Source organism: Leuciscus leuciscus (genome assembly GCF_965113295.1).
Source record: "Leuciscus leuciscus genome assembly, chromosome: 23".
Classification (NCBI taxonomy): Eukaryota; Metazoa; Chordata; class Actinopteri; order Cypriniformes; family Leuciscidae; genus Leuciscus; species Leuciscus leuciscus.
In genome coordinates, this window is record NC_138747.1 from 1,375,271 (window position 1) to 1,398,574 (window position 23,304).

General features: G+C 38.7%; 1 protein-coding gene across 1 annotated transcript in view; it reads left to right on the forward strand.

Moving 5' to 3' along the window:
* Positions 1–9,893: 9,893 nt before the first annotated feature.
* Positions 9,894–23,304, forward strand: part of hnrnpll (heterogeneous nuclear ribonucleoprotein L like) — a 48,052-nt gene continuing 34,641 nt past the window's right edge. The window contains exon 1 of the mRNA XM_082155880.1: positions 9,894–10,361. Within this exon, the coding sequence (XP_082012006.1) occupies positions 10,188–10,361 (174 nt within the window). The 5' untranslated portion in view covers positions 9,894–10,187. The remainder of the gene's footprint in view (positions 10,362–23,304) is intronic.

The following is a 23,304-nucleotide window of genomic DNA, read 5'->3' on the forward strand; positions in this document are numbered from 1 at the left end:
AATGATAAGTCAGTAGGCCTGTGTAGTTTCTTCATTCACTGTGACCTATCCCTGCACTGGATGGCCAATTTCACATGTATTTGTATTTAAATACATTTTTCCACACAGTATTTTGTATTTGTATTTTAAATACATTTTTCCACACAGTATTTTGTATTTGTATTTTAAATACATTTCCATGTATTTATGCCCATCTCTGTGTGTGTGTGTGTGCTTGTGCTTTTGTGTGTGTGTGTGTGTGTGTGTGTGTATGCTTGAGTGTGTTTATCAAAAGTAATGGAAAAGGCTGTTTTCCATCAACTGACGGTATTTTTAAGTGAGAATAATGTATTAGACAAATTTCAGTCTGGTTTCAGACAACATCCCAGTACAGAGTCAGCTTTGCTGAAGGTGTTGAATGATCTTTTGCTGGCTGTGGATTCGGGTAACTGTGCAATTTTGTTCGTTCTGGACATCAGTGCCGCATTTGATACCATCGACCATGCTATCTTGCTTGAACGGTTGAGTAACTGCGTAGGAATTCTACGCATTGAATTGGCTTAAATCGTATCTCTCTGATAGAACATTTTCTGTGGAGGTTGGGAATTTTCCTTCCTCTTCTGTACCATTAACTTGTGGTGTACCTCAGGGGTCCATTTTGGGCCCGCTGTTGTTTTCGCTGTATTTGCTCCCTTTAAGCCTGGTTCACACGGCAGGATAATTAGGCCGATTTTAGCCCCGATTCACCCCTTCCGACAATCTTAAGGATGCTCCGATTATCGTAAAATAATCTGATCAGATATTCCTGCCGTGTGTGGTGTGTTAAGACTGCTCTCGTCTGCTCGGAAGGACGTCGGGACCGCTCCGATCTCAAATCGGTGATATCCAACATGTTGGATTTATTTGGCCCGATTTCTTCTCGTGTGTGGTGTCCCCTGAGCACGCAGCCTGTGGACTGTGGAGTGTAGCCAATCAGAAAGCGAGGTGACGAGGCGGCGAGGAAACACCGGGAAATATAATCAAAACAGCCGGCCCAGAAAGTCCGGTGGACGTCAGAGATCATCGCCTTTTCTTTTGATAACGTTTTTTTTTCGGTTAAAAACAAACTACAAACTATTGCCACTGCATCCTCTTCGTCCGCCATGATTGTTTACTCTGAAGTCACGTGATCTTGAGGTATTTTGCGCGATTTCCCGTCTGATCTGGGAATGCTCGGGACTCGGGAGTCTAATCGGTTCGTGTGTGATGTGTTGATTTTGCCGTGTGACTGCGCACCACACACTGTACGACCAAAACTGTTAGACCCGTGATTTTTTATCCCCGTGTGTGGGGTCTCTCAGGTTTGGAAAATCGGCCGACAATTTTAAAATCGGCCCGTGTGAACCAGGCTTTACAATACACAAAACCTGTAGTATTTTCTAATTACCGTGCTTTCCACCCTCATGTCCCCCTGAGACGAGAGATTTATGTATTTTTTGTCTGGAAAAAATCCTCCAATGATGCAAAAATCGTCATTTTGCGTCATCAGAGGATTTTTTGGCCAGAAGCTAAAAACTACAGCCAGTAGGAGGAGCTGTCCCGCATGTGTTCAACCCGCCCATAGAGGGATCTCACTCACAGAATGTAGACATAGTGTCAGCCGTCTTTCTTTGGAAGCTAAGCTAGCAGGCTCTTGTTCTGTGGAGAAAGCGGAGTAGTAGGAGAAAGCTGAGTATTAGGGGTTACCATCCTCTTTTTCCCGGACATGTCCGGCCGTCGAGATCGTCCAAAATGTCCGGGATTCGGCTTTTGCTTTCTGCAGTCGCCATTCATTGTTTACATGCACACCTTTTGTTTCAATCAAACTGAATTCATTCCGATTGGTGAATCTGAATGTAGTGTTTACATGAACGCTAAACAAGTGATCGGTCGATGTGCGTTTTAACATTGCTAAGAAAATTCCCGCTCCTCCGTGAGAGATACGAGACCGTTGCGTCTCACACGCTCATCAGTAATCACGCCACCGGCCTCGCGCCATTCTCCCGCGCCCCTCAGCCTCGTCCTGTTCTCCCGCGGCCCTCAGCCTCGTCCTGTTCTCCCGCGCCCCTCAGCCTCGTCCTGTTCTCCCGCGGCCCTCAGCCTCGTCCTGTTCTCCCGCGGCCCTCAGCCTCGTCCTGTTCTCCCGCGGCCCTCAGCCTCGTCCTGTTCTCCCGCGGCCCTCAGCCTCGTCCTGTTCTCCCGCGCCCCTCAGCCTCGTCCTGTTCTCCCGCGGCCCTCAGCCTCGTCCTGTTCTCCCGCGCCCCTCAGCCTCGTCCTGCTCGCCACAGTAAACATAATGAATGGCGACTGTAGAACACAAAAGCCGAATCCTGGACATTTTGTGCGATCTCGAAATCCTGGGCAGACTCGTCACGGAGTCCCACTAGTAGCCTAACCTTGTTGTTTTCAACTGCGCTCTCTTACCGGTAGGCGTGGCTTGGGAATGGCCTCCTAGGGCAGCGAAGCAAGTGCATTCTGGGAGTTGTTGTCTTTCATCCACATAAGCCAAAAATACATTTTCTGGCTTTTCTCAGTCTAGAAAGCTCCAAATTCAAAAATAATTTCACATTTCTTCTACATAAATGACCTATTTTAAACCCACATTCATCTTTCCAGAGGTGAAGTATCCCTTTAAGTGGGAATTCTCATGCTTATTCATGGGTTTCATCAGGTCCCTTTCCACAGGTGTATAAAATCAAGCACCTAGATTATGAATGCAGACTGCATTGTGCTTGATTAATACACCTGTGGAAAGGGACCTGATGAAACCCATGAATACCAAAAATTTGGGAGTGATTTTTGATAACGGCCTTAAATTTGACAAACAAATTAACTCAGTGCTGAAGAGTAGCTTTTATCATTTGAGATCTATTGCGAAATTAAAAGCATTTTTAACAGCAAAAGATTTGGAGACAGTGATTCATGCCTTTATTTCATCCAGGCTGGATTATTGTAACTCGCTGTACCTTGGGGTGGCTAAGTCTTCCTTATCACGCCTACAAATGGTACAAAACGCCGCCGCCAGGCTTCTTACTGGAACTTGCTTCGCTTCACTGGTTGCCGGTCGAATACCGTGTCAAGTTCAAGGTATTGTTGTACGTGTTTAAGGGGTTAAATGGCCAAGCTCCTCAATACATTACAGATCTTCTCCACCGGAAATGTTCTAGACCCTTGAGGTCCTCGAACTAGTTGATGCTCACTGTGCCGCGATCTAGACTGAAATGAAAAGGTGATCGTGCCTCTTCTCTGTCGCTGCTCCACGTCTGTGGAAGGATTTGCCGGAACACCTGAGGTTGTCTTCCACTGTTAATAGTTTTAAATCTCCACTAAAGACTTATTTTTTCTCTTTGGCTTTTGGTTAGATGTAATTTTATGATGGGTTTTTTTATGATGGGTTTACGATGTGTTTGTGTCTGTGGTGTATTTATGTATTTTATATTGTTTGAACTGAGTGTACAGCACTTTGGCCAGCAGTGGCTGTTTTAAATGTGCTCTATAAATAAAAGTGCCTTGCCTTGTGTGTGTGTGCTTGTGTGTGTGTGTGTGTGTGTGTGTGTGTGTGCGTGAGTGTGTGAGTGTGTGTGTGTGTGTGTGTGTGTGTGTGTGTGTGTGTGTGTACAGTAAAGAGCATAAGGCCATTAATAGCCAAACAGTGTGGTCTATCCCATAATGCCCTCTGTGTCTCTGTGCTGTCGGTCTCGGTTCAGACTTACTTACCCAGAATCCTCTAATGCTGCAGACCTCAGCACTACGCCACATTTATAGCTCAGACTGAGACAGACATGCAACTCTTTATAGTTATTAAACACAGGAGGGTGTGAACGCTCTTCCTCTACATTCATCTTCAGGAGACTCAACATCATCACAACACTCGTTATTAAAAACTCTTAAAATCTCTAAAATTCAGTTTGATCACGTCTAATGTCACGATGGAATCAAAATGGACAATTCCTGTTTTTTTATGGAATGTCTTCAGTAATGGGTCTATCTATCTATCTATCTATCTATCTATCTATCTATCTATCTATCTATCTATCTATCTATCTATCTATCTATCTGTCTGTCTGTCTGTCTGTCTGTCTGTCGTAGTTCTATCTATCTATCTATCTGTCTGTCTGTCTGTCGTAGTTCTATCTATCTATCTATCTATCTGTCTGTCTGTCTGTCGGTCGTAGTTCTATCTATCTGTCTGTCTGTCGTAGTTCTATCTATCTATCTATCTGTCTGTCTATCTATCTATCTGTCTGTCTGTCTGTCTGTCGGTCGTAGTTCTATCTGTCTGTCTGTCTGTCTATCTATCTGTCTGTCTGTTTGTCTGTCGTAGTTCTATCTATCTGTCTGTCTGTCTGTCGTAGTTCTATCTATCTATCTGTCTGTCTATCTATCTATCTATCTGTCTGTCTGTCTGTCTGTCTGTCTGTCTGTCGTAGTTCTATCTATCTGTCTGTCTATCTGTCTGTCTGTCGTAGTTCTATCTATCTGTCTGTCTATCTATCTATCTGTCTGTCTGTCTGTCTGTCGTAGTTCTATCTATCTATCTGTCTGTCTGTCTGTCGTAGTTCTTTCCATCTGTCTGTCTATCTATCTATCTGTCTATCTATCTGTCTGTCGTTCTGTCTGTCTGTCTGTCGTAGTTCTATCTATCTATCTGTCTATCTATCTGTCTGTCTATCTATCTATCTGTCTGTGTCTGTCTGTCTGTCGTAGTTCTATTTATCTATCTATCTATCTATCTATCTATCTATCTGTCTGTCTGTCTGTCTGTCTGTCTGTCGTAGTTCTATCTATCTGTCTGTCTGTCTGTCGTAGTTCTATTTATCTATCTATCTATCTATCTATCTATCTGTCTGTCTGTCTGTCTGTCTGTCTGTCGTAGTTCTATCTATCTGTCTGTCTGTCTGTCTGTCGTAGTTCTATCTATCTGTCTGTCTGTCTGTCTGTCTGTCTGTCGTAGTTCTATCTATCTGTCTGTCTATCTATCTATCTGTCTGTCTGTCTGTCTGTCGTAGTTCTATCTGTCTGTCTATCTATCTATCTATCTGTCTGTCTGTCTGTCGTAGTTCTATCTATCTGTCTGTCGTAGTTCTATCTATCTATCTATCTATCTATCTATCTATCTGTCTGTCTGTCTGTCTGTCTGTCGTAGTTCTATCTGTCTGTCTGTCTGTCGTAGTTCTATCTATCTATCTATCTGTCTGTCTGTCTATCTATCTATCTATCTGTCTGTCTGTCTGTCTGTCTGTCGTAGTTCTATCTGTCTGTCTGTCTGTCGTAGTTCTATCTATCTATCTGTCTGTCTATCTATCTGTCTGTCTGTCTGTCTGTTGTAGTTCTATCTATCTATCTGTCTGTCTGTCTGTCTGTCTGTCTGTCGTAGTTCTATCTGTCTGTCGTAGTTCTATCTGTCTGTCTATCTATCTGTCTGTCTATCTATCTGTCTGTCTGTCTGTCTGTCTGTCTATCTATCTGTTTGTCTGTCTGTCTGTCGTAGTTCTTTCTATCTGTCTGTCTATCTATCTATCTGTCTATCTATCTGTCTGTCGTTCTGTCTGTCGTAGTTCTATCTATCTGTCTGTCTGTCTATCTATCTGTCTGTCTGTCTGTCTATCTATCTATCTATCTATCTATCTATTTGTCTGTCTGTCTGTCGTAGTTCTATCTATCTGTCTGTCTATCTATCTATCTATCTATCTGTCTGTCTGTCTGTCTGTCGTAGTTCCATGTATCTATCTGTCTATCTGTCTATCTATCTATCTATCTATCTGTCTGTCTGTCTGTCTATCTGTCTATCTATCTATCTGTCTGTCTGTCTGTCGTAGTTCTATCTATCTATCTATCTATCTGTCTGTCTGTCTGTCTGTCGTAGTTCTATCTATCTGTCTGTCTGTCTATCTATCTGTCGTTCTGTCTGTCTGTCTGTCGTAGTTCTATCTGTCTATCTGTCTATCTATCTGTCTATCTGTCTATCTATCTATCTATCTGTCTGTCTGTCTGTCGTAGTTCTATCTATCTATCTATCTGTCTGTCTGTCTGTCTGTCGTAGTTCTATCTATCTGTCTGTCTGTTATAGTTCTATCTGTCTGTCTGTCTATCTATCTGTCTGTCTGTCTATCTATCTGTCGTTCTGTCTGTCTGTCTGTCGTAGTTCTATCTATCTATCTGTCTGTCTGTCTGTCGTAGTTCTATCTATCTATCTATCTGTCTGTCTGTCTATCTATCTATCTATCTGTCTGTCTGTCTGTCTGTCTATCTATCTATCTGTCTGTCTGTCTGTCTGTCGTAGTTCTATCTATCTATCTGTCTGTCTATCTATCTATCTGTCTGTCTGTCGTAGTTCTATCTATCTGTCTGTCTGTTGTAGTTCTATCTATCTGTCTATCTATCTATCTATCTATCTGTCTGTCTGTCTGTCTGTCTGTCTGTCGTAGTTCTATCTATCTATCTATCTATCTATCTGTCTGTCTGTCTGTCTGTCGTAGTTCTATCTATCTATCTATCTGTCTGTCTGTCGTAGTTCTATCTATCTGTCTGTCTGTCACAGTTCTATCTGTCTGTCTATCTATTTGTCTGTCTGTCTGTCTATCTATCTGTCATTATGTCTGTCTGTCGTAGTTCTATCTGTCTATCTATCTGTCTGTCTGTCTGTCTGTCGTAGTTCTATCTATCTGTCTGTCTGTTATAGTTCTATCTGTCTGTCTGTCTATCTATCTGTCTGTCTGTCTATCTATCTGTCGTTCTGTCTGTCTGTCGTAGTTCTATCTATCTATCTGTCTGTCTGTCTGTCGTAGTTCTATCTATCTATCTGTCTGTCTGTCTGTCGTAGTTCTATCTATCTATCTATCTGTCTGTCTGTCTATCTATCTATCTATCTATCTGTCTGTCTGTCTGTCTGTCTATCTATCTATCTATCTGTCTGTCTGTCTGTCTGTCGTAGTTCTATCTATCTATCTGTCTGTCTATCTATCTATCTGTCTGTCTGTCGTAGTTCTATCTATCTGTCTGTCTGTTGTAGTTCTATCTATCTGTCTATCTATCTATCTATCTATCTGTCTGTCTGTCTGTCTGTCTGTCTGTCTGTCGTAGTTCTATCTATCTATCTATCTATCTATCTGTCTGTCTGTCTGTCTGTCGTAGTTCTATCTATCTATCTATCTGTCTGTCTGTCGTAGTTCTATCTATCTGTCTGTCTGTCACAGTTCTATCTGTCTGTCTATCTATTTGTCTGTCTGTCTGTCTATCTATCTGTCATTATGTCTGTCTGTCGTAGTTCTATCTATCTGTCTGTCTGTCTGTCTGTCTGTCTGTCTGTCTGTCGTAGTTCTATCTATCTGTCTGTCTATCTATCTATCTATCTGTCTGTCTGTCTGTCGTAGTTCTATCTATCTGTCTATCTGTCTATCTATCTATCTATCTATCTATCTATCTGTCTGTCTGTCTGTCTGTCTGTCTGTCTGTCTGTCTGTCTGTCTGTCTGTCTGTCTGTCTGTCTGTCTGTCGGTCGGTCTATATAGCAAGCTCTGTCTATATATCATGGGCTTGAATCTGTCATGTTTTAGTTAATTTTCAGTGAAACCAGTTTAAAGCCTACAAACTCTGATGTAAATGAGCTTTACACTGAAACCATCTGTGGAGGAACAGTTTCACTCTGATGAATTAAGCGTATTTCAGTGTGTATTTCACAGTGTTTGTCAGATCAAACCCCTGAGCTGAAGGCGCCGGTGTACAGATGCCCAGATCTCAACACGACACACACTCTCAGAGGTTTTGCTCGAGAGCTCGTCTGCTATTTTTACGTTCTGCTCAAGTATTCACACACACCTGATATATTCAGACACCGCTGTGAACGCTTGTGCAGAGAAGTGTGTGTGCGCACCTAATGTTCACTGCAACACATGCTTTTCTCACTCAGTGTTTCTGTCTTGTTTTCCAGCACAAATATCTAAACAGTCTTAAATCAAGATACATTTACTGGAGAAGCAAAGCAATGTTATTTTCTGATATATGTTTTAAAATGAAGTGAGTTTGTGTTTAAAACAGAACAAATGTAAGTGGGGTCAGAAACATAAACTTAATTCAAGAGGAAAACAAGACTCCACAGGCAGATTTTTGTTCTTGTTTTAAGCATAAACTCACTTCATTTGGATTAATTTTTCAGTAATTAAGACTTAATATCTTCAGTTATTTTGCTTCTCAAGTAAACGTATCTTTATTTAAGGACGTTTCGATGTTTGTGCTGGAAAACAAGACAGAAATACTGAGTATGAGTGTCTATAAAAACCCTTCAGTACAGCCACACAACTCTGTTTCGGTGAGCAGTTTACACACACACACACACACACACACACACACACACACACACACACACACACACACACACACACACACACACACACACACACACACACACACACACACACACACACACGTGCACACACACACACACACACGCGCACACACACACACACACACACACACACACACACACACACACACACACACACACACACACACACACACACACACACACACACACACACACACACACACACACTCTCTCTCTCTCTCTCTCTCTCTCACACACACACACTCACACTCACACTCACTCTCACACACACACACACACACACACACACACACGTTTGTGCAGCTCTGTCCTAGATAGTCTGTGGTTCTCCAGGTTCCGCAGCTTTATCTCTTCAGTCAGGGAGATGAAACGCTCCTGCATAAACATGTTCTGATGCAGAAAAGCACCTGCCGCTCGACTGGCTGCAAAAAAAACACTATTTAATGCAAATCCACCAATTATCTCCGCGGTGAACAAAAGATAGAACAGAGTCGACTCAGAAATCACCCAGCAGCAACATTGTGCTCTCCACCAACACAACAGGAGACATTATTATCAATGTCTGTTTATTTCAGAAGATTTATGGGATGTGAGAGACGTGTGGTGTGTATCAGATGGGCTGTAATTGCTACTGAAGTGTGTGTGTAGTGTGTGTGTGTGTGTGTGTGTGTCTCTAAGAGCTGAATGCCAGACGCATCTGTATCTCTGGTCAACATGAACACACACACACACACACACACACACACACACACACACACACACACACACACACACACACACACACACACACACACACACACACACACACACACACACGTCCAAACCTGAGCTGACGGCGGGAGGAATCATGGGAGAGACTGAAGACACTCACATAAACAACATCTGAAATCTGTCTCTAGTGTCCATGAGAACATAAACACTGAGAACATGAACCATCAATTCATCTGTCTGTCATTCTGTATATCAGTCTGTCTGTCTGTTGTTCTGTCTGTCTCTCTCTCTCTCTCTCTCTCTCTCTCTCTCTCTCACACACACACACACACACACACACACACACACACACACACACACGTTTGTGCAGCTCTGTCCTAGATAACTGTCTGTGGTTCTCCATGTTTTGCAGCTTTATCTCTTCATGATAAAATGTCTGTCTGTCTATCATTCGTTCGTTCTGTCTGTCTGTCCTTCATCACCTGATGCTCTTTTAATGCAGTCTTGTCTTTACTTGTTACTTATATTCTGTTTTCTCAAACTGCTCTGAGTCACAGAGAAAATCCACATGATTCCACTTCCTCATATTTGACACATATTCTCATACATCAGTTTCTCCGGGTTCAAACTTCCCTCTGCTAAAATATTCTCATTTAATTGAACCTTTAATTAAGACAGCTCTTTGTGTTCGTGTTTGTGTTGATAGACAGGAATACTGATTATTTTTTTACACCCTATCATTTATTTTGTATATATATTGAACTTTAATCTAGCGACTTTATTGTTTTATGAATACTGCTTGACACGATCATTATAGTAAAGTAATTTTCAAACAAAGAAGTTCAAAGCGATTATTATAATTATTTTAACGTCAGCTCCTATTAAAAGTAGTGCTGTGTTCTTTACGCATGCTCCGTTCTCAGCCAATCAGCGCCGCCGCTCATCCGTCACTCACACGCAGCATCCAATCAAAACCCAGCGTGACGTCAGAGCCGCAGTGAGCGAGCATCGAGGGCGTGAGCGCGCAAGGAGCTGTTGCTCAGAGCAGCACATGAGCGCACGCGCTCCTCTCAGATTATTATTCTCATCATTATATTATCGATTTGTGAGCGATTGACTGATCGATTGATATATTATGTCTGTGCTGGAGGAGTACGAGCGCGCGCCCAAGCGCCTGAAGGTGTCAGCTGAGGATGAGGAGGAGCTGGAGGAAGGCGAGGAGTCAGACTCAGCATCCCCGGGGCTCATGGGTGAAGATGAGGAGGATGAAGGGCAAAGAAGAGCTCGATGGAGCACCTCGGATAGGAAGGTCAGACCTCAATCACTGTATTCGATGTCATGTGCATTAATATTCTCCATGCATTCAGATTCATAACGCTGCATAGATATGACACTCGTTTAGTGCATGATGTCAAAACACTGCGAAGAGAAAAACGCAAGAGAAAAACATCAACAGGAACAGTGTCATTGATAGAAATCACACCAACCGCGGTAAAACAGTCCATCAGAAAGCATGATCTCACAAATCACGTGTTACATGCATGTTATATATGATTAATCTTAGCTGTCATGTCTATAACATTAAATATGATTGATTGATTGATTTAAAAAATCAAGTCATTTTCATTACATTCAAAGTGCATATAGTTTTAAAATGATAGATATATCCTAAAGTACCCAAGTAACACGTGTATGCATGGAATATATCACATATTATGGTATATCAAAGTAAAAATAACGGGGTTTTAATTTGCCATCAAATTTAAAATTCAATTCTTCTTTAGGATTATTAAAATGTTCTTCACACTAAGAAGAAAATGGGTTATTAAGAACTGATCACTGAAGGTTTGTTGGGGAACCAGGAATGGCATTCTGACTTGAACTCTAAAGTCTACGGAAAACAAAAATGTGCAAAATGTTTCTGTATGTTCGTGTAACTCGTGATGAGCTTGTTCAAGGAGTTTAAAGGACTAGATTTCTGCAAACATCCGTATGACCCAAGATTTCATGTGCAATATGATGCAAACACGGCCACTGTGGTTAAAGCAAGGAAAACACAAAACTGGTGGTTTTGCAATGCCAGTAACATCAAAAAAACAACGAGGAGAAGCTAAAAATGGTCAAGCAACCATCTTCATAATCCTCATAGCGCTCGAGTAAAGTCGAGTCAGTTTTACAGAAATCATGATGTTATTGTTTATAATATCTTCTTGTCTTATAGTTGCATTTATCATATTATATTATATTTTCAGTCGATACAAACAGTCAAGCCGTTACGATTTGCTCTATAGTTGAAATACAACTACAACTGATGTTGAAATACATCAGTGAATTATTAAAATGAAGTTTCAAATGTTGATTTTTAAAATAATTTGGTCGCAATTTTGATAAAGTAATTAAATCCGTGTGATTAAACATCTTAAAATCCACCTTTTCTGTCGTATTTATTGTATGGCATAATGCACACCTCGTGTAATAATTAAAAACACTGGCGAGTACCGTACAGTAAAATATAAGCACACTTAATAGTATTTAAATAATTAGCCATGATTAAATGTTATAATACTATTTTAATATTATTATTATTATTATCAGTGATTTATTTAATTATTTTATCTTCATATATATCGTGATGGAATGACCCTGTTATGTACTCTGGTATATTTTAGAGCAATATTTACCATCTGATATGATCTTTGTACCTTTAGATCTTTAGTGCATGAACGAGTGAACATCATCCGTCTGAAGACTAAGAGTGTCTGATCACATGATGCTTTTACATAATGCAACATTATGATTAAACCGTACCTCATGTAAACTAGGGATGCACCGATATGAACATTTTGGCCAATAACGATAACCGATAATATATTTGAAAACCGATATATTGGCCGATAAATCTAAATCAAATTTTTATATAATTTTTGAGAGCCTGATTACAAAATCAGAAGTCTCATCATTAAAAGCCATGTCCCAAACACACAGTTATAAAGTTCTCATTATAATTTTATGTAGCCGATATGACAGGCTTGTGTTGCATTTCATTGTATTTTCCTTTTTGAAAGTACTTCCAATCATATTTCAAGCAATTCAAACTAGGGATGTGCACGAATATTCGATGTGTAATTATTATTCGAAAAATAAAATACTATTTGAGCTTTACTACGTTGCTTTGCTGGCCGTTTATGCCTAGCCTGGGAAAACCCAGACTACTTCCGGCGAATTTTAATTCTCTCTCCAGGATAGTCTGGAGAAGAGCCCATTCAAACTCATTTCTGTGCCGCCGAAATCGCGGCACCAATCAGAAACGTTTGGGGAGGGATTTACATGATGACGACAGCGCAGCGACGCTGAAGGAGATTTCATTACAAAGATGGATGCCGCCGTGGAACATCACTCGTTCGAATCATAGACAGTATATAAACGAATCAGTTATCGCGTCTGTTTTGAGCGATTTAAACTTACCGTTTTCGTTAAAACCAGAGCAAAGAACAACACTCGAAGCATACGTCATCTCCTTCATCGATCTGATTGGTTTTATGACTATTCAATTGCGCCCAGAGGAATTTGAGCTACGTCGGTTGGTGACGCCCCTTTGGAAATGATTTGTCTACATAGCTTCGCCAGACCCTACACTCAGTTTCAACTGAGAAGGGTCTGGTTTTAACCAGGCTAGTTTATGCCGTGAATCCATGATAAATCCCAAGCGCTAGCTCGCGGTTATAACTAAATGCACTGGGTGGCGCTGTGGAGCGTGTTTAAAGGGATACTCCACTCTTTTTTTTTTGGGAAATAGGCTCATTTTACAGCTCCCCCAGAGTTACACAGTTGAGTTTTACCGTTTTCGAATCCATTCAGCCAATCTCCGGGTCTGGCGGTACCACTTTTAGCATAGCTTAGCATAGATCATTGAATCGGACAGGACCATTAGCATCTCTCATCAAGAAACTTTGCTGCCGTACCATGAGTCCAGCAGGCGTAATGATATGACGCAGCGCCTGAAAATATGTCTAATAGGTTAGACAAACTTAGTCCCGGTCACGTTGGAAGTTACCGAGCTGGTGACTATTATCAGGCGCTGCATCATATCATTACGCCTGCTGGACTCATGGTACGGCAGCAAAGTTTCTTGATTATTACGCAGGAATGAGAGTATAGTTCCTAGCCATATCAGCCTAGAAAATCGCAACTTTACATTTTCCGTCGGTCTTAGTGCACGATGTAACTACAGAAGAGTCAAGTTTTAAATAGGAAAAATATCGAAACTCTTTGGTCATTTTTTTGAGAGAGATGCTAATGGTCCTGTCCGATTCAATGATCTATGCTAAGCTATGCTAAGCTATGCTAAAAGTGGTACCGCCAGACCCGGAGATCGGCTGAATGGATTCGAAAACGGTAAGACTCAACTGTGTAACTCTGGGGGAGTTGTAAAATGAGCCTATTTCCAAAAAAAGTGGAGTATCCCTTTAACAAGTGGATGCTATTTAATGGATATTTAATCAAATTAATGAATGAAACTGAGTTATCATAATATCAACACCACAGTGAGAAATCACATGAAATCCAAACACAGTCGACCGAGGAAAGACAGGTTAACGACTGCAGGTAAACTCGGCTGTAGCGCGAGTGGTCAGATATGATACCTTCTGATAGCAAAATGATTTTGAGACATATACTTTCTTTAAGTTTGGTTAAGGGAGAGCTTTTTAAGAGCAGAAAACTCATAGTGCTTTTAGAAACTTCTCTTAGCACACCGTTATCTGTGTGTCTCTGCGACGTCTGTCAGCGCAGCGCGTTCTCTCACTCGAGCAAGTGGATATTATTGTGTTTCTCAACATGAACGTGAAACAATATAAACACGATAACCGTACGATCTGTACGATAACTGCAGTCTGCTTTATTAGCGGTTTTATTTCCTCTTCGCGCTGCTTGAGCTCAAATTCTTTTGTTCTGTATATTTTTTTGTTTACACATATTGTTTGTGTTCAACTAAAAGAAAACCTTAAGATATATAGTAAGCTTGATGTGTATATTGCCTAATTGTAAGCTTGTTCAGAAATGGTGACAAAAACCTTAACTTACAAAATAACGTCTTTCTCCTTAAACGTAATTTAAATTAACGAATATTCGAATATTCAATTTTTATGAGCCCAAATGTTCGAATACAATATTTTTGAAAAATGCCCATCATGTTGAACATCTGAAGCGTCTCAGCTGAAGGAAATAATACAGTATTTATCAGCTTTAATATATCGGCCACATTTTCTAATCAGGCCGATAACGATAACAGTAAAAATATCGTCCGATACCGATTATGGTGGCCGATATATATCCTGCATGATGTAAACACAATACTTCGAGATCAAATGAATGCGGTTAAGCTCACAGTCGTTGTAAAATATGTGGCCGTTTGCTGATTTTAATCGCATTAATCATGGAAATACTTTAATTGCATCTATTGCTCTGTGATCTGAGTGTGCATGTGTTTGATACATTCATAACCACAGTGGTAAAGATGCTATCATATTTTTGTGGTGCTGAGTTCACAGTGTACGGATGGTCGAAAACATCGAAATTAAGACTTTTTTTGTTGAAAAAATCCATTACATATTACATTATTTAGCATTTGACGACAGTAGTTTAAAGCAGTGTCCAGCAACACTTCAGTACAACATGTCAGTACAAACATGTGCGACCTGAAGACGTTTGCTCGTGTCATGTGATGAAATCCTTCCTTACTAATAAACTGGACCGAATGGTGTGTGTTTTCACAGAGGAAATCTTTGACGCTCTGATATCGCTGTGGTTTTGCGTTCACGGTGTTTAAAGTCAGACGATTGAAGTCATTTCACATGGATGAGATGATGACCTTTATTCAGCACCGGTGACATCATTAATAACTAGACTCTAGTTACCATAAAAGGTGCAGTTATGAGAATCATACAGCCGCGTCAGCACTGTCCGATCAATGATATTGTTTAATATTAATATTAATATTAATATATATTCTACATCTAACCATTAAATTATAATGGACCCCATTTACTTTATTACTGCATTATTCTAATTATTATATAATTTTTATTTATATTTATATATGTCTATATATATATATATATATTTATTTATTTATTTATTCAAAATTTTATCTATATAATATCTAAATATTATATATATATATATATATATATATATATATATATAAAAAACAACATTATTATTATTATTACTATTTACTCCAGCATGTTAATATGCATCTCAGTGGATTTATAGATATTAATAAGAATAAATATATATACATGTATTATTTACTTCAGCATGTTAGTGTGCAACTCAATAGATTGAATTAAGTTATATATATATATATATATATATATATATATATATATATATATATATATATATATATATATATATTTCTGGTCTAAATATAATATTATTATTAGTAGTACATGTTCCTGGTTTAATTGTGCGTGTGAAAATAATAAAAGCATGTTTTTTATTGAATGAACACAAAGGAAGAATGATATTTAATCATTTAAATGCACCAGTATACTATGAAACAGAATGTTTACTGAAACAGTAATTTACTTTTTGCTAAAATATTTTAATATATATATGAAAAAATATTTTTTTTTTTACATAAAATATAACAGCTAAAGTAAGCATGAATTCATAATCGACTCCTTTGACCATATTAGTGGTTCATATTCCTGTTTAATCGCGTGTGTGAAAATCATAGTAGTAAAAATAATCAAAAGCATGATTTTTTTTTTATAAACGAAGAATTATATTTTTTTACATTTTGAGAGATTCAGAATTATATTTTCATTGTATGCTATAACATTCATAACTTTAATGTGAACTTATTTATGTTAGCATTTATATGCATCCATCTACTACAGTATCTTTTTACTAAAACATAGTAAAATGTGTTTGAAAAATACCACATCTGTGAACAATCATAGAATCAATTTATTGAAACAAACAATGAACAGCTGGATTTTTCATTAACTAATATTAGCAAAAATTAATAAATACTGTAACAAATGCATTGCATATAGTTAGTTCATGTTAGTAAATGCATTAACTAGTGTTCACTAATGAACAAAGTGTTACTGAAAATGCTTAAATCTTCTGTTGCATTCCTGCATAATTACACATATATAGTGAATATCTTGTTTCATGTGATCAGTTATGATTCATATCGCAGCTCATTCAGCTGTTTTACTGTGATCTCAGCTGTGTGTGAGTGTTTTCACAGTCCAGACGCGCAGAAACAGAAGACGGACAGATATAATGGCCTCAGTATTTTGCCCAGAGCGAACGCCTCGGCTCCGGAGAAACGCTCCTATTCAACAGCCGTGATGATTTGAATACTAAGTGGCTTTTATTGGCTGGTTTAAATGTCACTTATCACTGTCTTATCTGAGCGATGATCGCACGTGTGCCTTCGGCAGACCTGAGCTGAACCCGAACACACACTGTTTCCCCTTTATTGATTGATTGATAGATTGGTTGATTATCAGACGCTCTCGGGTGGGCGGCAGAAGCGTTATCAGAATCGTCCTGGAACGAGTTTGCATCCATAATCTGGGCCTTGTTAATGTGTGTATGCAAACCGTCGGTGTGTGTTTGTGTCTGTCTGGGATCTCAGCGAGGCTGATGGGAAACGAAGGGCGTCTGTATGGCTAAACAGGGTCACATGACCTTGCCCAATGGGCAAATGAGCCATTGATTTGAATGTGTGTCATGTTGATATGAGGCAGATCTGTTCTGGATTGTTCTGTTTCACTGATGGATTCTGGGTCTGGGTTTTGATTAGGGGGTGTCACAATGTATATCGCGTCACAATGTATCGCAAAACATAAATGCAACAATGTGTATCATGTATAAAATGAACATTACTGTGTGAAAAAATTCAAGTTTTCATAGTTTTAGTGTCAGTACTACATTAAACTATTATACAGGCGAAACTCAAAAAATTAGAATATCGTGCAAAAGTTCATTTATTTCAGTATTTCGACTTAAAAGGTGAAACTAATATATTATATAGACTCATTACATGCCAAATGAGATATTTCAAGCCTTTATTTGTTATAATTTTGATGATTATGTCTTACAGCTTATGAAAACACCAAATTCAAAATCTCAGAAATGTAGAAAATTTTCATAAGCCGTAAGACATAATCATCAAAATTATAACAAATAAAGGCTTGAAATATCTCACTTTGCATGTAATGAGTCTATATAGTATGTAAGGGTTAATGCCCGACGAGGTGTCCATTGTCAGGTCGAAGGGCATTAACCCGCTTTAAAAATAACACATTTTTAAAACATTAGTTTATATTTTAATTAGTTTTACAATCGAAATCTAAAGTTTTTACAAACAATAACTTGGTTTCGGAGATATTTATAGTCCGCTCAGCTCGTAGAAGCCTTCAGTTTACTGCCTGTTGCTATGGTTACTCACAGCTGATGACTGCCTGTTGCTATGGTTACTCACAGCTGATGTCGCCAGCGCATTTATTTATTCATTTCGAACGGTAAACAGTCAGTTTCACCCGAACTCCTTTACTAGGTGTCCTCTAGCACTTTTTAATGGACACCCTGCAGCCAATCAGAATCGAGTATTCACCCAGACCATGGTATAAATTACTTTTTAAGTTGAATTACTGAAATTAATGAACTTTTGCACGATATGCTAATTTTTCGAGTTTCACCTGTATATAATGTTGAATATAATGTATAATAATGCATTGGGGGAATATTAGTGTGTCCTGATAATGCCAAATGTCTGATGTGCTTTGGGTTTCCAGCATTAAGACTATTCATTTACACACACAATGTAAAACCAAATTAGCATTTAAATCAACAGTTGTTGCATTTTTTAGCTTTTTTAATCATATGTCTATGAGTATCGCAATAATCTGGTATCGTGCGTTCAGTGTCGTGATATGTGTCGAATCGTGACTCGAGGGCATCGCTACACCGCTAGCTCTGATGTGGGATATACTTTTGCTGTAACATTGAGTTTACAGGCAAAATCATTGTTTTTTAATGTACTTTTGCTTCCATAATATTCTTCATTCAGTGGAAAGACTTTATTCTATCGCACTTGATCTGTTTGCGTCCGTCGATCTTTAAAGTCGGAGAGTTTGAGTCACACATACACACACACACACACACACACACCAAACTTTACAGTTTTATTCATATCTATAATCTGAAGTTTGTTCATATATTCATTCACCTGATTTATAGAACATTTTAAACCTTTTTTATTTCTTCTATTGACATATTTTCTGATTTATGGAGTGAAAAAAAAGAGATAAAACAAAACAAAATCAAAGCAGGATTTTATCCAATCAGTTCAGATTTATGTGCTGGATTTGTATGCGAATGAGTGCATGTTTAATAAGACGACGCCTCATTTGCATGCATTAACGTAACATTTCAGAAACGTTGTAACACAAAACGATTGTCTTAACGTAGTGCGATTCAAGTATGATGAGATCTGTTAGTTCACAGCAAACACAAGCAGAATCTTTTCTTCTGAGGATCAACATCTCCTTTTGTGTCTCGCAGAATAAAGGAAGTCATACAGGTTTGGATTGAGGAAATGGTGACTTTATTCCTTATAATTTGCCTTCTTAAGGCTTTGAACATGTCATTGTCTGGATCTGTTGATTCAGATGTGTGTGTGTGTGTGTGTGTGTGTGTTTCCAGCCGTGAACGAGAGCGAGGGACGGGAACTGAATGGTGTGTGTTGCTGACGGACTCGTCTCATTGAGTTCAGACTTCTGCTGCTGATCTCAGAATAGCGTCTTACACAACCGTGTGTGGTGTGTGTGGTGTGTGTGTGTGTGTGTGGTGTGTGTAGTTCTCTTTGGATGACATTGCATGTCATTTCCTGTTCATGCTGCAGCGTGGAGTTGTTTCTGTCATTGGTTTGCAGAGGAAGCATGATGTTATCAGTGGGTGTTTTAAGGGTGTGAGCGTTTCCCAAGTTGTGTTTCTCACTTACTTTATATACATATTAATATATAACACAAACACACACACATAATATATATATATATATATATATATATATATATATATAAAATAATGTTTATTATTATTTACTCCAGCATGTTAGTGTGCATCTCAGCTGACTTATATATTAGGGTTGGGCAATGTCTACAATTTGGCAGTTTTCCCTTTACATCTCATCAGCAATTTCGATGTCGGCACGCTCAGCATCAGCTGACCACTGAGGAACGAGTATACAGTGACGTTACATCACTGCCAGTTTCAAACTGTGCTTTGGCACTATGGCTGGCGCTGAGCCAGAGACGGACGAGCTCAGCGCTTGTCAAATATCACAACTATTCAGTGTTTTTAACCACATAATGTTTATTTTAGCTTTCAGACATTTAAAGACATTTATTACATGGCTTGGTTGAATTGTAATGTATAATGTGGTGCGTTATGTCTTGATAACAGACGCTGCGAAGTATAACACACCGTTGCCATGATAAATAGAGCGTTGCTATGGACGCAGGATTCTAACCGTAGAGACGGAACGGACTATTTTCTTTAGCGGAAGCAATACAATCGTTTTGAAATCAATAAACTCCTTTTTAAATCAATATTTTGGGTCAAATTATTGATTTATCTGGTGGGTAGCCATGTAATAAGCTGGATAATGTAGAGCGAGGCGGTTGTTATAGGCTGAAGCGTCGGGGTCCTGATCAGCCTGTCGGGGGTGTATTCACTATAACAACCGCCTCGCTCTACATTATCCCTTACATAATTTATAGCAAAACAATACATTTATATTCGTCGTATATATCCGTATACAGGGCTTGACATTAACACCCGCCAACCCGCCAAATGCGGGTGGATTTTGCCCGTGGCGGGTAACATAGTCACTCCAACTAGCCACTGTGGCGGGTTGAATAATTGTAGTCTTTTCAAAAGGCATCTGAAATAAGTGTGACACTACAAATCCCATAGGGCTGTCAACGAATATTCTAAATTCGAATATATATTCGAATAGTTTTAAAAAACTGAATTTCGAAGGTGAAAATGAATATTCGAATGTGGAAAAACGCCCGCGGTAGCAGAGGCGCGGCTGTCTGCTTTGCGAGTGGGCGCGCTGCCTGAGGGGTCAGGGACAGGTAACAGGAAGAAGCGTTAACGTTAAACAGAAACATTACTAAAGTGTAGGCTACTGTAATGACTGAATAGATATTGCATGAATAAGGTAGGTTAGATACAGCAGTTTCATGCACGACAGGCTTCCACTGGTTTGATTATTTACCGTTTCATGTCAAGGAAAAGTTCCATGTTTACAGGCAGCTCGCTCAATGTCGGTTCTATATAGGCTAAAAACTTCAATTATTGTTAATAATATTTGTTTCAATCACTGAATGAAGCCTGCTATATAAGAGTCGCGACCTTAAATTGCTTGCACAAAACTCTTGATCAGCACTCAACATTTGCTTATTGTTGTTGTTCATTTAAACCGTTATGCACAGAGAGCGTGACGCCTCATTCACGCCGCAAGACCTCCAGACGCGCGTAAACGCGTCTTTACACTCGCGCCAGACGCTCTATTCGCGTTTGGTGTGAACGCAGCATGAGGGTGAGAGAGAGAAAGAGTGCCTGCGAGTGAGCGAGCTAGAGTGAGGTCCGCGGTCTTGGCCATTAGTTGATTTACTTGTTTTTGTGTAGGTAATAGGCTACGTTGTCAAATGTGTTTAAACTTAAATAAACTACCTATACAAGTAGTTATGTCTCTTTGTATTAATTTGCCCTGTTATTGACGTAATGCGAGTCATTGACTGACAAAATGCGCAACCATGTTCGAATAGTTCGAATATAGGCTATGTGGTTTTTTTTTAGAGAGAATATTCGAACGTAATTTTTGAGCAATTTTGACAGCCCTAATGAGTATTACATGCACACAGTGTATGCCGGTGGAGCTATGTGGCGATATGTAATATAATACATGGTTTTATTTTTAAAAAGGAGCTTTACACACAACCTTATCAGAGCTAATGATAATGACCTGTTTTGTGTAGTCTTGATTTGGGTGTGTACAGTGGTTTTACATTTAAAAGGGTTGTAAATCTAGTTCAAGTAAATTTTAGCACGCCATAGTCGACTTTTAAAAGGTAATTTCATAAAAACAAAAATGTGACTAGTAAAAATGCTGTGTTGCTAGTAACTTTGGAAAACCACTAGCCACATTGGCTAGTGAGCAAAAAAGTTAATGTCAAGCCCTGTCCGTATATATACACGTATATCGTCTATCGGCCCAACCCTAATATATATATATATATGTATGTGTGTGTATATATATTCATGTATTATTTTAATTAAGTTAAATATATATGCACATTACAGTCCTTTCAGAAAAATGCGGAGTTTTTTTGTGATTGTTGCGGGCAAAAATCCTTGATTATGCGGCACATTTTCTTAAAAATGCGATGGAATATGCGGGATATTTATGCAATTTTATGCGATGAAATGATTGCAAAAATTGCAGGAACTTGCAAAGACTGCGGTTTGATGAAAAAGAGGAAAAAAAGTGATTCCCCCCAACACCCTGTTCTCACTAGGCTACTACCTTAATGTAAAGAGTCATTTCTTATTACTTCCTATGATATAATACATCACAGAAAGTGCTGGGAATATTTAAGTTCTCATCTTGTTTTATTTCAGACCTTAATAATCACATGGCTCAAACTTACAAAACATTGATGAGTCAAACAAGTTCTGTAGCTTTACAAAAGCTCTACAACTTCTGTAAAAATGAATAAATGAAAGAAATATAAAAATATAAAATGTGTGCTTCCTGTTTTACAGAGGTAGCTTTACAACACAGACATCTTCTGTTAGAATAAGTGCTTCCAATGCACAAAGTGCAATCTCTTACTGTAACGTAAATTTACATACTACTAATATACTTACAACTGTAATAACGTCACTTCATAACGTTCCCATGGCAACAGGGGAAATGGCTGCTCTTGTGTGACGTAAACGCAACATTTTTCAACTTTCTGCTAAGATATATGTGACTTTTTTGCAACGAAAATGTGGGGGATTATGAAATCATGCAAGCCCGCATATTTTAGCGCGCGGAAATCGGCAATTTATGCGGCGTTTTTGAAAAAATGCGGACCCCGCATAAATATGCGGACTTTGGCTGATTATGCATTGAATTATGCAATCGCATAATCGAGTTTTTCTGGAGGGACTGATATTATATGTCTAGTGCTGGGCAAAAGATTAATCGCGATTATTCGCATCCAAAATAAAAGTCTGTGTTTGCATAATATATGTGTGTGTACTGTGTATAATTATTCTGTATATATACTGTAAATACACACATATGCATGTATATATTTAAGATTTTTTATTTATTTATATATAAATTATTTATATATAATATAAATTATGTATAAATATATATACAGTATATAAATATGCAAATAGTTCTTAGATAAATACATGCATATGTGTGTATTTATATATACAGAATAATTATACACAGTACACACACATATATTATGCAAACACAAGACTTTTATTTTGGATTCGATTAATCGCGATTAATCTTTTGCCCAGCACTAAATATATGTGTATATATAAAGATAATAAACATTATATATATATATATATATAAAAATAAGCATTATATATATATATATATATATATATATATATATAATATTTATTGTTTATTATTATTTGTATTTCAGCATCTCAGTTGATTTAATTAAATCATGTCATACTCTATCATACATATAATGATGACCTTTGACCTCCCTTCTTTCAAGATGGCATGACATGGAGAAATCCTCATCAATTGAGCGTTTTGTGTTCATTTAGAAATGCATGTCATATCATAGGAAGCTGAAGAGTGATCAGATGTGACAAACACATGAGGTGTCAGTCAGTGAATGTGTCTGTGCACGTGTGACTATAGCCAGATCTCTGTCAGATCTCTGTTCGGTTAGGGATGTCCCGATCCGATCCACGTCATCGCTATCGTGCCGATACTGGCCCAGAACGCTAGATCGGAGATATGATCCGATACCTATCCAACACAAACCATGGGAAAATCCAGCTTAAACCATCGCCTAAATGCTTGAATATTAGTGTGGCGAGCAGGACGAGGCCGAGGGCCGTGAGAGAGCGTCACGAGGACGGTGGCGTGATTACTGATGAGGAGGGACTGATGAGGAGGGACTGATGAG